Here is a 12,014-nt window from a genome sequence, read left to right as displayed (position 1 = left end):
TGCAGTTTGGAAGGTCGAGGTCTTCTCATTTGGTTGGATTTGGCTTCCACTCCCTACTTGTTGATAAGGGGTGGCTGTGTGGGGTTTCCCTTGATATGTCTTTGCCTCGGCGGAGGCATGGTTGTAAGCTTGTGATATCACCTTAGAGTAAGTCTTCCAAGTGTTGGCATTGATCATGTACTTGAAGAAACAATCACGTAGGCCTGCCGTGAAGGCCTTGAGAGCGGTTTTGTCATCTGCCTTAGCGCATCGAGAAAACTCATGGCTGAAACGACCGGCATACTCTCGTAGTGACTCGTCCGGCTTCTAGTGAATAGTGTACAAGTCATCTGCAGAATGCAAGCGATCGGTCTGGAAGATGTGTTGAGAGACAAACAATTTCCTCAGTTCCTCAAATGAGTCTACTATCTCAGGTGGAAGATGACAATGTCAGTTTAGAGCTCCGCTAGAGAGGGTGGAGGGGAAGAGAAGACATCGCTCTATGTCGGTGTGCATCTGATATGCCATGGTGGACTCAAAGAGGTTAAGGTGTTCAATTGGGTCTTCCCTTCCAGTATAGAGTTGTAAACCAAGCTTTTGTTTTGTCTTCGCTTAAAGGGGGTGTCGAGGATCCTCCTTGTAAGAAGGCCAGGCCTAGGTTGGTTTCAATCAGGTATCTTAGATTGTCGTTCGGCCTTCAACTTGTTTACTTCCTTAAGGAGCTTTAGGACAAGAAGGTCCTGAGTTGAGTCATGTACCACTAGAGCTTTCTTTTGTAAATCTCCATCTTCTCTTGGAAGTAGGAAGGTTTAATCAAGAGCTTGTAATTTTTCCCTGGACTCACCATACTGACTTCCAAGGTATGTCTGTCGGAACATCTCTGAGTCCTCTATACCTTCGTGTTTCTCTAGGACTTATTGCCCCTTCCTCAAATTGGTAGCCGGCCTGGGACATGGGAGGGGATCGAGTCTTTCAGAGACCCTTGGGTCATTGATCTTCGAGCTTACATGGATGGGATTGTCTCGATGTTGTTTTAGGAAGTCTCGACAATCGTGAAAGACGACTTTCGATCCTTCCACTCCTTCTGTAAGGAGGTGCCTTCCTTCACTCATTCTACTTCGGGTCGAATCAGTTGGGTTGAGAGAAGTCTCATGTTGGTTGCCATTTGATGAGTAGCTCACTCCTCAACAGGAATACCTATGTCGAGGGCAAATGACCCTCAGTGTTGGGGGGCACCCAGTTGATGGTTGACTTCCACAGGGGTGATGAGCTCGTGTGTTTTAATATATCTAGCCTCGTAGAGCATCTCGAAGACCTTCTCATACTGCTATTAGAGGATCTCATTCTTCATCGCTATCTTGTTGTTTTGAGCCTCCAGCTCATCGACTTTAGCCTGAAGAGCAAACTTTTTTTTTCCTTCTTTCGTTGTTTCGCACCAGGTGCAAGAGAGGTATCATTCTGTGTGCTGTGGCTTCCTTCGCTTCCCATGTTGGAAAGGGATGCCTGGTCAAAAGAGAGTGTACGAATGGTGGAAACCAGCTTAACAAAGCTGAAGAGAGTGGGAATAAGTGTCATTCCCACAAACGGCGCCAAATGTTGATGCACAAAATCAGTGGGGACTTTGGTACAACAGAAAGTGTTAAGTTTGTGACCTTTGCTAGATTGCTCCGGTCACTAGTGTGGATAAGTATGCAAATGGATAGAGACATGGAAGCAAACACAAGATGTACGTGGTTCACCCAGATTGGCTACATCCACGGAGTAGAGGAGTTCTCATTAATTGTGAAGGGTTTACACAAGTACATAGGTTCAAGCTCTCCTTTAGTGAGTACTAGTGAATGATTTAGTACAAATGACATTAGGAAATATTATGAGAGAATGATCTTTATTTATAGAATAGAGTTTCTAGTTTCATTCTGACATTGACACGTGTCGTATTGTGATTGGCTTATGATGTTGACACGTGTCGCGCTATGATTGGCTTCTGATGTCGACACGTGTCGCGCTGTGATTGGCCTCCTGGTTGGAGGGAAACTCTTCTGGATCCTTGACGGTATAACGTTGACCAGTGCTCAGTAGTTTCGAGATTGGTCAAGTATGGTACAAACAATTGTTATATAGTATTCTAGATTTGCCATATATATATTTTCTTCATTGTTTTAAAAATATAGACTCGCTATCTTTTTAATTAGCATATCGAAACCATGTGTATATAATTTTTTTTTTAATTCATTTCAGTTATTCTAAAAGAAAATTCATAAATATAGATATATAATAACATAGATATCTATCGATATTAATATTGTTTGACCATAAGTCATGTTATACTGTTGAATAACAAGTCCTCAATTATTTATTACAAGAAGAGAACTTAGTGAGGAGATAACACCTAGGGGAGGAAATTCCCGCGAATAAGGCAGTTTACTTAGTGCTTGCCCTAAGAGAATCCTCCCTTCATATATAGTTAGTGTGACAGCAATGGAGGCATGTTTGGGATAATCCATTCAATCTTCTTCTTTTCTATTTTTTTTTTAAATTTCTCACGACTCTCACTTAGAGATAACTTTCGTTTTGCATTATATTTTTTTCTATAAATTGTAAGAGACTTATTGAATACTTTTGGATGAACACTCATTATATATATGCTTGTTCCACATGTTTTCAATATGTTATAATACTTTATAATCTATATGTCATTCCATTTTAATTTATGTATCTAACACAATTATGTATTTTTTTAAGTATAAGTAGATATTTATTTATATGTTATATAATAAATTTAATTAAAATTAAAAAAATGGCTACCTAAGGTCCTGCCTAGACGCTAGACCTCTACTCGCCACCCAACTTAGCGCCTAATGCTTTTTAAAACCTTGTTTTTCTTTTTTCTCTTCTTTAATATATAAATACTAGTTTAGGTGAAGGTGAACTTGACAATCTTAGTCTTCTTAGAGAGCAAATTTTGAGTGTTACGAACATTCTCGTATAATTAAGTACTCACCTGATCACATTATGCATGAAACGCTCATATAAAAATATCCTATATTTTCGTGTGATTTAGCTCAACTATCTCTCATTATTGTACATGTACTGTTGTATTATAAAGAAATCTCAGTCAATGTCGTAAAACTAGCCCTTTGATAGAGTATCGCTATCTGATGGCTTACAAATAATCATATTAAAAAAACAAATACGTAAATAAATTTTAATAAGTTAAAGACAAACTAAGAAGAATTGACACCCGAACCAGTTTGTCACGCTTTCACACTTGTGGGGTTATGGCGTACTTGCATTTTATACTTGAAAGTCTTAAGTACATTCAACGTTTATATTCTAAGCATAAATAATTTTTTCTAGATAAAATAATTCAATATGAGTGGTGACGTTTAGAAGGTGAAGTCAATATATCTTGCTCATCAAGAAAGGAAGAATTGATCAATTTTACAGATAAACAGCCAAAGTCATTAGTGATTGATGATCTCTTTTGAAGCACGATCGTTTTGCTTGCTATTGTGGTCAAAATTTGGATTGAGCAACTTGGTTACGCTCAAATCAATATAAGAGTTTTCGCTGGTACAGTGATAGAATCAATGATGCACTCGTCTGAATTGATGAAGTGTACATAGTATTTTGTATTTCTTGACTTTTATGGGTAAGTTTATACATCATGCATAGTCTCCTTTCACACACTGCAAGATAGTGTGAACATTATAGTAAAGAAGAGGATGATGTTATCCATACACTTCTTTTTATTTTTCACACATTCTATTAATTTATGTTTTTGATCCTTTTTAATTCATTTAATTCGACAATAGAATATTGAGAGGAGTGTGCAGAAGATAAAAAAAAATGTGTCGATAAAACCACCCTATAGAAATGAATTGTTGTATTAGAAAGGAATTCGGGATTGGATTATATACCTATCGGTCGAAATCAACCATTGGTTGATAGATTTACCAATCACAATCTACTTATAGTCTGATGGCGTATATAAGCTATAATTTAGAGGAAAAGGATCATGGCCGTTCATCTTACATCGTACAGTCAATTTTCGTTAGGTAATTAATATTGATATTTAATTTTAAATTTTAAATTTTAAATGATTTCTGACCGCACGATGTACGATGAACATACATGATCACGGGATTCCCCCAGATCCACAGGAGAAGGATCCAGTGAGGATCCTTTTCCTAATTTAGACTTTTTTTCTTTAATTAATGAGAAGAGGTTGGCTCCTCTCCTCAACATATTTATCGCCCTACTTGCAGAATTTCGTGCTTATGATTGGAACAATTATTTTATAAATTAGTCTGTAAAGATCATGTGTGCAAAAAATCAGTTAACACTAAAATCATTTAGTCGATCAATTGCAACAAATAAATAGACGGTTTGTAATAGTTTTATCAAATCTATTGTTTTAATACAATTCAATGAATAAATGAACTTAATTTTAAATGATTTTTTTACAAAGATGATATTTGAGAATGATTATAATATGAACGGTTTCGATCATTACCATGAAATTTTGTGAATATGCCATGAAGTATTTTAAGGAGGAATTCTTCCTTGCTTCTTGATCTTTGAGGAGCCAAGTCTTTCTCTTAATTAATAAGTATCCCACTTGAGTTCTCAGTGATGAAAGTTCATTCAAAATTAATTTATCTACATCAAAAGCATCTAGCTAGTAGAAAATCAACTGTTTTTGTGAACCTACAAGCATTCAGCTTCAAGTTTCAACACGCATTTAAACGTTAGATCTCAATCACTCAAATATGTCTCAATAAATGATGACATTCATGTGAATTTTCTGGAATTATGGTCGCGTTTGGTGAGGAATTACTGAGTGCCTTTTATCCTGACTTTCTTCCGGAAACATGGAAGACAGAATATTTCAGGCCATCACAGTATTCTTCCCTTGCAAGGGAAAAAAGAGAACAAACAATGGAAGCTTTATAGTTGTCTTTCACAAAAGCAAAACACCTTAGTTTAATTATTTCCATTTCAAACAACACAAGTTGAGATTATTTGCTGAGCTAGAGTAGCACTTTCATAACTTAATTAGTGTTAAGCATATGTAATCACGTTTAGCTCATCTCCTAATAGAACACTGCCAAGAAACTAAACCCTAAATGTGGCCTTATAAAATGTACCCTCCTAATTATACTTAACAATACTTTTTTTTTTTTGAACAAGTGATATTATCTACACTAAGGGTGAGTGAGATAAGCTTAGCTTCACAATAGGTTAGTAATAATACGATTCAAATTCGTTTTTGGCGAAAATTGAACTTGCATGTGAAGAAAAATATCGTTAAATCGTAGTACTAAGTAGCAGTAATACTCAATTAGAGATAAATAATACGGTCAAGTTTCTTTGGCTGAGATTCTTTTTCAATAAATTGAAAGGGCATGGTCAAAAGTCATATGTTGATCAACATATAACTTTATTAATTGGGTTGGTGACTTTTTGTCCAAAGAGGAATGACAGAATATGAAATTACGGTCAAGTCTTCACATCGTGCTTATGCTTCTCCATCAACACCGAAGTCCATCCTTCGGGGTAGAGTACTAGAGCGACCATGACAGCATTCTGCTGTCTTACTCCTAGTTAATTAATATTCAAACGCGTCTTAGCTTACTTAATTTGCAGTGATAAGATTAATTTAATGGAGTTAAGTTATCCTTGAAGGCTCGTGTTAGACTATTTTGTAGAAAACACTTGCTTATAAGCGTTTCGGTTAAAAGTATTTAAACTATAAACACACTAAAAATGTTAAGTCCTTCCTCAAAAACGGTAAAATCACTTACAATTATCGAAAGTGGTCTCCGGACACTTTAGGATTTGATATATTCACAGTTTTACAGTAACAGGTGATAAGCATGAACAGAAAAATTCACCTTTTTATTAGAGTCCGGAATGGATAAGAAAAGCCTTCAAGTTCCTTTGAAAAATTGCGGTACTTCTTTCCCTTTCTCTTCTCAAGTGGGTGGTTAAATAGCAACTAATTCAAAATACTATATGTACTATTTGTCCATATTCAATTATAAAGCTTCTTATTATTCTAGAAACCTTTTGGGGCATATTCAGGGAATATTTCGTATTGTCATAAGCTGCATACACCCGTGTCCAGTAATATACAAGATTTACTGCTCCATCGAGACGGAGGTGAGTCGCCGAATGTATACACCAGCATGACAGTATCTATGCACGCAATGACAAAAGGATTTCTCATTAGCGCAGGGGGTGGCGGCTCCTTCAGCAGTCCTATCAGAAAGACACCAATCCGACCTAAAAATCAAGAAGACACCAAAACTACAGCCCGACGGCCGGACCCTGACTAGTGACCACACACTATTATTTAGAAAAAGGCAGTGCATACAGTACACTTCAAATGTCACAACCGGTCGACAAATCCAGAAAATGAACATCGGAATAAAAATGGTAAATCAAACATGCAATTGTATGAAATTTTGCAATACCCTTGTTGGACGGCTGGATTGGACAACTTTAATATAATGGTTCAGACACGGGTGCATCTCATATATCATATATCTACTGTAGTAAAAAACCATGCATTTATATCACAAAATGATGAAGTGCAAGTACGTATATAAGCCCTCATGAACTAAACTGATGAGTTACTAACTGTGCCATTCCTAGTCCCCAGCTCTGGGACTGGAAGGATTACATCGCTACTTCTAATCCCTGGACTACTAATCCTCCATCCATCATGAACAACGCTATTCTCAACCATTCCAAATTCTCAAGTCCCGGCTGGATTCTCATAGCAACTGTAATTACCAAAATATGGCCTTGGAGTTGGAGACTGTGCAAATGGCAAGGGCTGACATGGATGACAATTAACACCTGCAGGCCCAGTTGCCGGTGGAGAAAACGGGAGCTGAGATGGCAGCGTCTTCATGTTGTAGGGTTCTGGCCTCCAATGGCAATTGAACTTGGGAGAAGGAACTGAAATTGTCGGCACAGGAGCCCGAACATCGGATAGCGAAGGATAGGATACGTTTAAATCCCGGGATTGCACTTGCACGTCCAAGGTGGGGTAAAGAGATTGGACTGTATTATCAGCAGGATCAGGATAAACACTGGCTGTGGTTAATTTGGACGAGGAATCGGATTCCTGGGAATCACGGATTCCAACTTTAGTGTTCTTCTTGATCACCTTGTAAGAAAAGTTCAAGACCCCATTAGGCTTACCATCGCTTGTCCGAACCTGGTAGCTCACGAACCTGACTGCTTCATTGCACTGATCATCGATCAAGTCCGCGAATGGCACCCGGACTTTTCCAATGCTCTTCTTGCCAAAGACGCTGTCACATCGTATGTTGAATTCTACAAAGAGATTATCGAACTCGTCAACCAGGGACAAGTCCTTCGTGTCGAATTGCATGGGGTGGTTCCATTCAGGATTGCAGTCCCCTTCTCTATCAACCGGCGTCTTCTGGCGTTGCTGCAGATGTTTCTTCTGTTCTTCTTTCTTCGCTTCGTCGTTGAAGATGGAGACAGCAGCGTAGACAGACAGCCTGTTGAAGAAATTGAAGGCACTGAGATCCTTGCAGGAGATTACCTTCAGTTCTATGGAGCTGCAATCTTTCAGGTGCCTGATTTTCTCAGCTGTGGACATTCTGAAAAAACCTGGGAGAGAGACAGAGAGGGAGGAGTGGTTTTGTTTTGGTCTTATAAGTTATAGCTAGGTAGCATTTTCTAAATTTGTACGGGTTAAACCATTGAACAAACAGTGTCCCATAAATAGTTTAGACATGTAACCACCACCGTTGATCATGCGATAACGACCCACCAGACTTGCAATCATTGACCGCCTTACCGTTGATTTTACGATAACAGACCACCAGACTTAATTGCAAATTCCTCAATGTGAACACACAAATTAGGGTCGCATTAGTCTCTCAACGAGGAGAGGAATTTCTCCCCACTCCGGAATATCACTACAGCTTCCTGGACCAATAATACAATAATATGCAAAAAAGTTAAAACACATGACATTGTATCATTGTTTTGGGACGCCATGGTGACGTTCTTGGGTTAGATTGGTAAGTCCTTCCCCTCAATGAAGCAGGACTGTGACAACAACCCTTTGCACATTTGGAAAACAGAGCAACTGCGTTTTACAGTCATGAGGTCCATGGTTTTTGTCTCTCATTGCTTTTCTCGAAGAAGAGAAAATATGGTCATGAAGCACAGCTCCTAGGACGGGGAGTCATGGCTACCCCGGGAATACGCGGCGAGTGTTATAGGGCCCTGGTGGTATGCAAGATTCCCCCAAAAAACAGGAGAAATTCTTTGGTCTGATACCAGACATGAACAGCAAGTCAATAAACACAACGAACCTAGCCTTCCCATGAAAATGTAATAAATCTACAGACTCGCATAAGAGATTAGTCCTATTAGCTTACAACAAAACTTTAAAATCCAAGGAACTTTCCCTTTCCAAACATATGAGCAGTATCAAACAATCAAATCCATACAATTAATCTCAGCGCAAGAAACCACTCATCGTTTGTAAAGCTTTGCGGTCAAAACTAAAAAAAATAACATCTTTACAGATTGAAATGCTTGATTGACAGTTTCATGATCCAAATTATTTCAATAAAGACATTAGCATAACGTGAAACAACAAAAACTTCTATCGATCTGAAGTCAACCTCAGCGAGTTTTGTTCTTTTTCTGACCTTGGCCTTGGCCTTGAGCTTGTACTGCAGCAGAAATCTTCTTCCAACAGCGGATGGAAATGAGCGTCGGTATTACAACCCAGGAGGCGTTTGCAGCAATGTAGTATGCATAGTAGTAAAACGAACTTGTAGCAAATTGGTCACCATCCAAGTAGGCTGTTATGAAGTACACAGCAGTTCCATAGAGCTGACCCAACGAAATGGCAAACTGAAGTATGTAGCTATATGACTTGCCTTTAGATATTGCATACCTGCCAAAGATCAGAAATCATGTTTAGAATTACAGACAAGAAGATGACTGCCCACACAATATACATTCTACTTTGAGATTGGAATTTGAAAATCAAATTTTACATTGTGCAGCATATAAACTTTGCGATAATCAAAACTCAAAATCTTACACAGCAAGAAGGCTAGCCGGACCTTCAATAACTGCAGTTAATCCTTCAACAGCAACGACGCCTGCATCCCTAGCTGCATATCTTGAATCACCTTTGCTATACTCTTTCCCTGCCAATTTTTTTATCTATCAGCATAAGAACTACATAATCGAACAAGCCCTAACAGATGAAAAACTGCACAAATCGTATCCAGTGCTAATCTTATAGATTAAACAAAAATGTGAGACAGAACTTACAAACTTCAGCCGGGTACCAAGCAGTCTTATCCTTGTAGAACTCAGGCGCAATCGCAAAATAGCCCTCGAGTATCAAGTCTGTAAGGCCGGTGAAAGCCCACCAGCGCATTAGCCATCTATCAAGTTTTGATTTCCTCGGTGCATAGCAAAAAGTAAAACATGTCGATTAGGACATTCAAACGTCTCCCTCAAAATGTCAAATTTATCGATTTGAACAAAAACTAGAACAGCTAAAGCTACATAGCATTCGATTTCCATTGCCAATACATAGAAAACATCAAAACCATGAATCCAAAACGCGACTATAAATTATATTGGGATATTCCTTATGAAAGAATTCCCAAGTTTTAACAATCAGTAATCACCACAGACGGGTGTAGCTACGTTGGCTAGAGCGATGTAATCAGTAATCACAGCATAAGTGGGCGAAGCCATGTAACATCGGCTAGAGCGGATGTGCTACTCTTTGCACCCGAGTTCGAATCCCAAATCTCCGCACTTTAGATTAGTTTAAAGCATAACATGTAATCAACACATTAAAAAATCAAGCCGATGAATTTGCAATCACACCAAAAAGTTGAATAAAAATATGAACTTTTTGGATCTCAAAAGTCTAAACTTTCTGTGCTCTGCCTGTGTCTACAAACCCAATTCACGCATCAAATTACTTGAGCAAATTACAATGTTTAGAGAATTGAGCTGAATAAAATTAGGATCTGATAAGAAGTGGAGTGGAAAGAGGAGTACCGGAGAAGAGCCAGGTGAGGGAAACGACGAGTAGGGAGGAGACGCCGTAGACGCCGACAATGGTGGACTGTGAGAGAAAGCCAGGTACGAATCCCGGTAGCTTTAGATCCCTCGGGGCGTACGGATGATTCCCATAAATTCCAGCCGTCTCATCCCTCCATTTTCGCTGGCTACCAATTACACTGTCTCGTCGATGACAATCTTGCCCTGGGAGGCCCGATATGGTTTAGTTTACTAAAATTTTCACAAACTTGATATTATTTGCTTCGGGCCAAATCCACATGGAATTATTCTTGGGCCTTCGGTCATTTTATCCACGATCGGATTACATTTATTTGATACACTGTTGTTAATATGAATATTGAAAAAAATAATACAGAAGAAAAAACAATTTATAAATAGAGAAAATTAGAATCTCTCATTCTTTTTTTACATAATTTTTCTTAAACATTTGTTTCTTTTAAAATTTTGATTAAGACGCTTTAACTAGTGTCCACCTAATTATTTTTAAATTTATTTTATTTACATGTCATTAGTTTATTTATTTTTAAATAAAAATGCTATATGTTGATTTCCCACTTTATCCTTTTAGTTGATAAGGGGAATTTTTTTGGCTTGTCAGGATTTATACCTTTTTTTTAGGGATATTATTAATGGCTATTAACTAAATCATCAATATTATCTATAAACTTTGAATTTTGAATTTTTTTTTTGGCCTCAGAGTTTACACCCCTTTTGTTGGCTCATTCACATCATAAAATTATTATTGAAATATAAAAGTTGTTCATAAAAAGGATGAGTTTGGAGTCGTTGAACTGAGATTAGTGCTATTCGGCGGCATGAGATATATAAATGTGAATTTTAAATTGAAATCAATTTGAAACATATTCAGGTCAATTTGAAACATACCAATAACAACTTGAAACGTACCGATGCTAAATTGAAACGTACCCATTTCACCGTGAAACGTTCAATAACAACTTGAAACGTACCGATGCTAAATTAAAACGTACCCATTTCACCTTGAAACACGTTCAATAACAACTTGAAACGTACCGATGCTAAATTGAAACGTACTCATATATAAATGTGAATTTTAAATTGAAATCAATTTGAAACGTATTCAGGTCAATTTGAAACGTACCAATAACAACTTGAAAAGTACCAATGCTAAATTAAAACGTACCCATTTCACCTAGAAACATTCAATAACAACTTGAAACGTACAGATACTAAATTGAAACGTACCCATTCTAACTTAAAACGTACCAATATATCGGTTTGAAACGTACCAAATTATCATTTAAAAGAAAATGTACCACTAAATTCTATTTCCCAAAATGTATCATGTTACGTGAAAAAGATGGAAAGATGGGTAAAAAGTTTGCAAAAACAAAAAGCATACCCTTTGATATAGATACTCAGATTAAGAGGTGTACAGAAAATGAAATACGAAGGAAATGGATATGACCAACAAGGGAGAACGAAAGAGGGTTTGATTGGCCAATCGAGGAAAGCAGTGACATGAAAAAAAAATTGCTAATGGTTGTAGAAGAAGATAGAACGTTAGTTACTTGTATGGTATGGAGTTAGGAATAAAATGCACGTTAGAAAAATAATTAGATCAGGTTTGATGTGTTAAGATTTTTAAAACTAATCTACTACATTTTAGGAGATTTGGGATATTAACATGATAATTATTAATTAATTAAAGGAACATCATAATGGCAAATCTTGTAATATGGCATTAAAAGGATGTTACTTATAAAATAAGTGGCACCTTAATTGTAGGAAGAATGTTTAATTAAATTATTAAAAGAAGCAGATGTTTAATCCAAGAAATTAAAAAAAAAAAGACGTCTATATCAAAACTACCCTCATAAATATAACCAACCATTCCAATTTCTGTCCAAAACATATCTTATTGTAGACTTGCAGGGTCT

At 37.3% G+C, this 12,014-nt stretch overlaps 2 protein-coding genes across 2 annotated transcripts; both read right to left on the bottom strand.

Annotated features, from left to right (window-relative positions):
• Positions 1-6,535: 6,535 nt before the first annotated feature.
• On the bottom strand, positions 6,536-7,899 carry LOC103433141 (uncharacterized). Its single transcript, XM_008371373.4, has one exon. It carries the CDS (start codon positions 7,619-7,621, stop codon positions 6,743-6,745), a length of 879 nt encoding a protein of 292 aa, XP_008369595.1. The 5' UTR covers positions 7,622-7,899; the 3' UTR covers positions 6,536-6,742.
• Positions 7,900-8,419: 520 nt separating this feature from the next.
• On the bottom strand, positions 8,420-10,297 carry LOC103433195 (probable 3-beta-hydroxysteroid-Delta(8),Delta(7)-isomerase; the record flags this gene model as incomplete). The annotated part of the gene is made up of 4 exons (XM_070815937.1): positions 8,420-8,938; positions 9,089-9,197; positions 9,325-9,402; positions 10,072-10,297. Coding segments are annotated over 4 exons (690 nt in total), but the record flags the coding sequence as incomplete, so codon positions are not given.
• Between the last annotated feature and the right edge of the window lie 1,717 nt (positions 10,298-12,014).

This window comes from Malus domestica, chromosome 16 (genome assembly GCF_042453785.1).
Source record: "Malus domestica chromosome 16, GDT2T_hap1".
Lineage (NCBI taxonomy): Eukaryota > Viridiplantae > Streptophyta > Magnoliopsida > Rosales > Rosaceae > Malus > Malus domestica.
This window is presented reverse-complemented; position numbering and strand designations above follow the sequence as displayed.

Coding starts and splice junctions, on each gene's coding strand:
- LOC103433141 (XM_008371373.4), bottom strand. CDS start 7,621: ATGTCCACAGCTGAGAAAATCAGGCACCTGAAAGATTGCAGCTCCATA.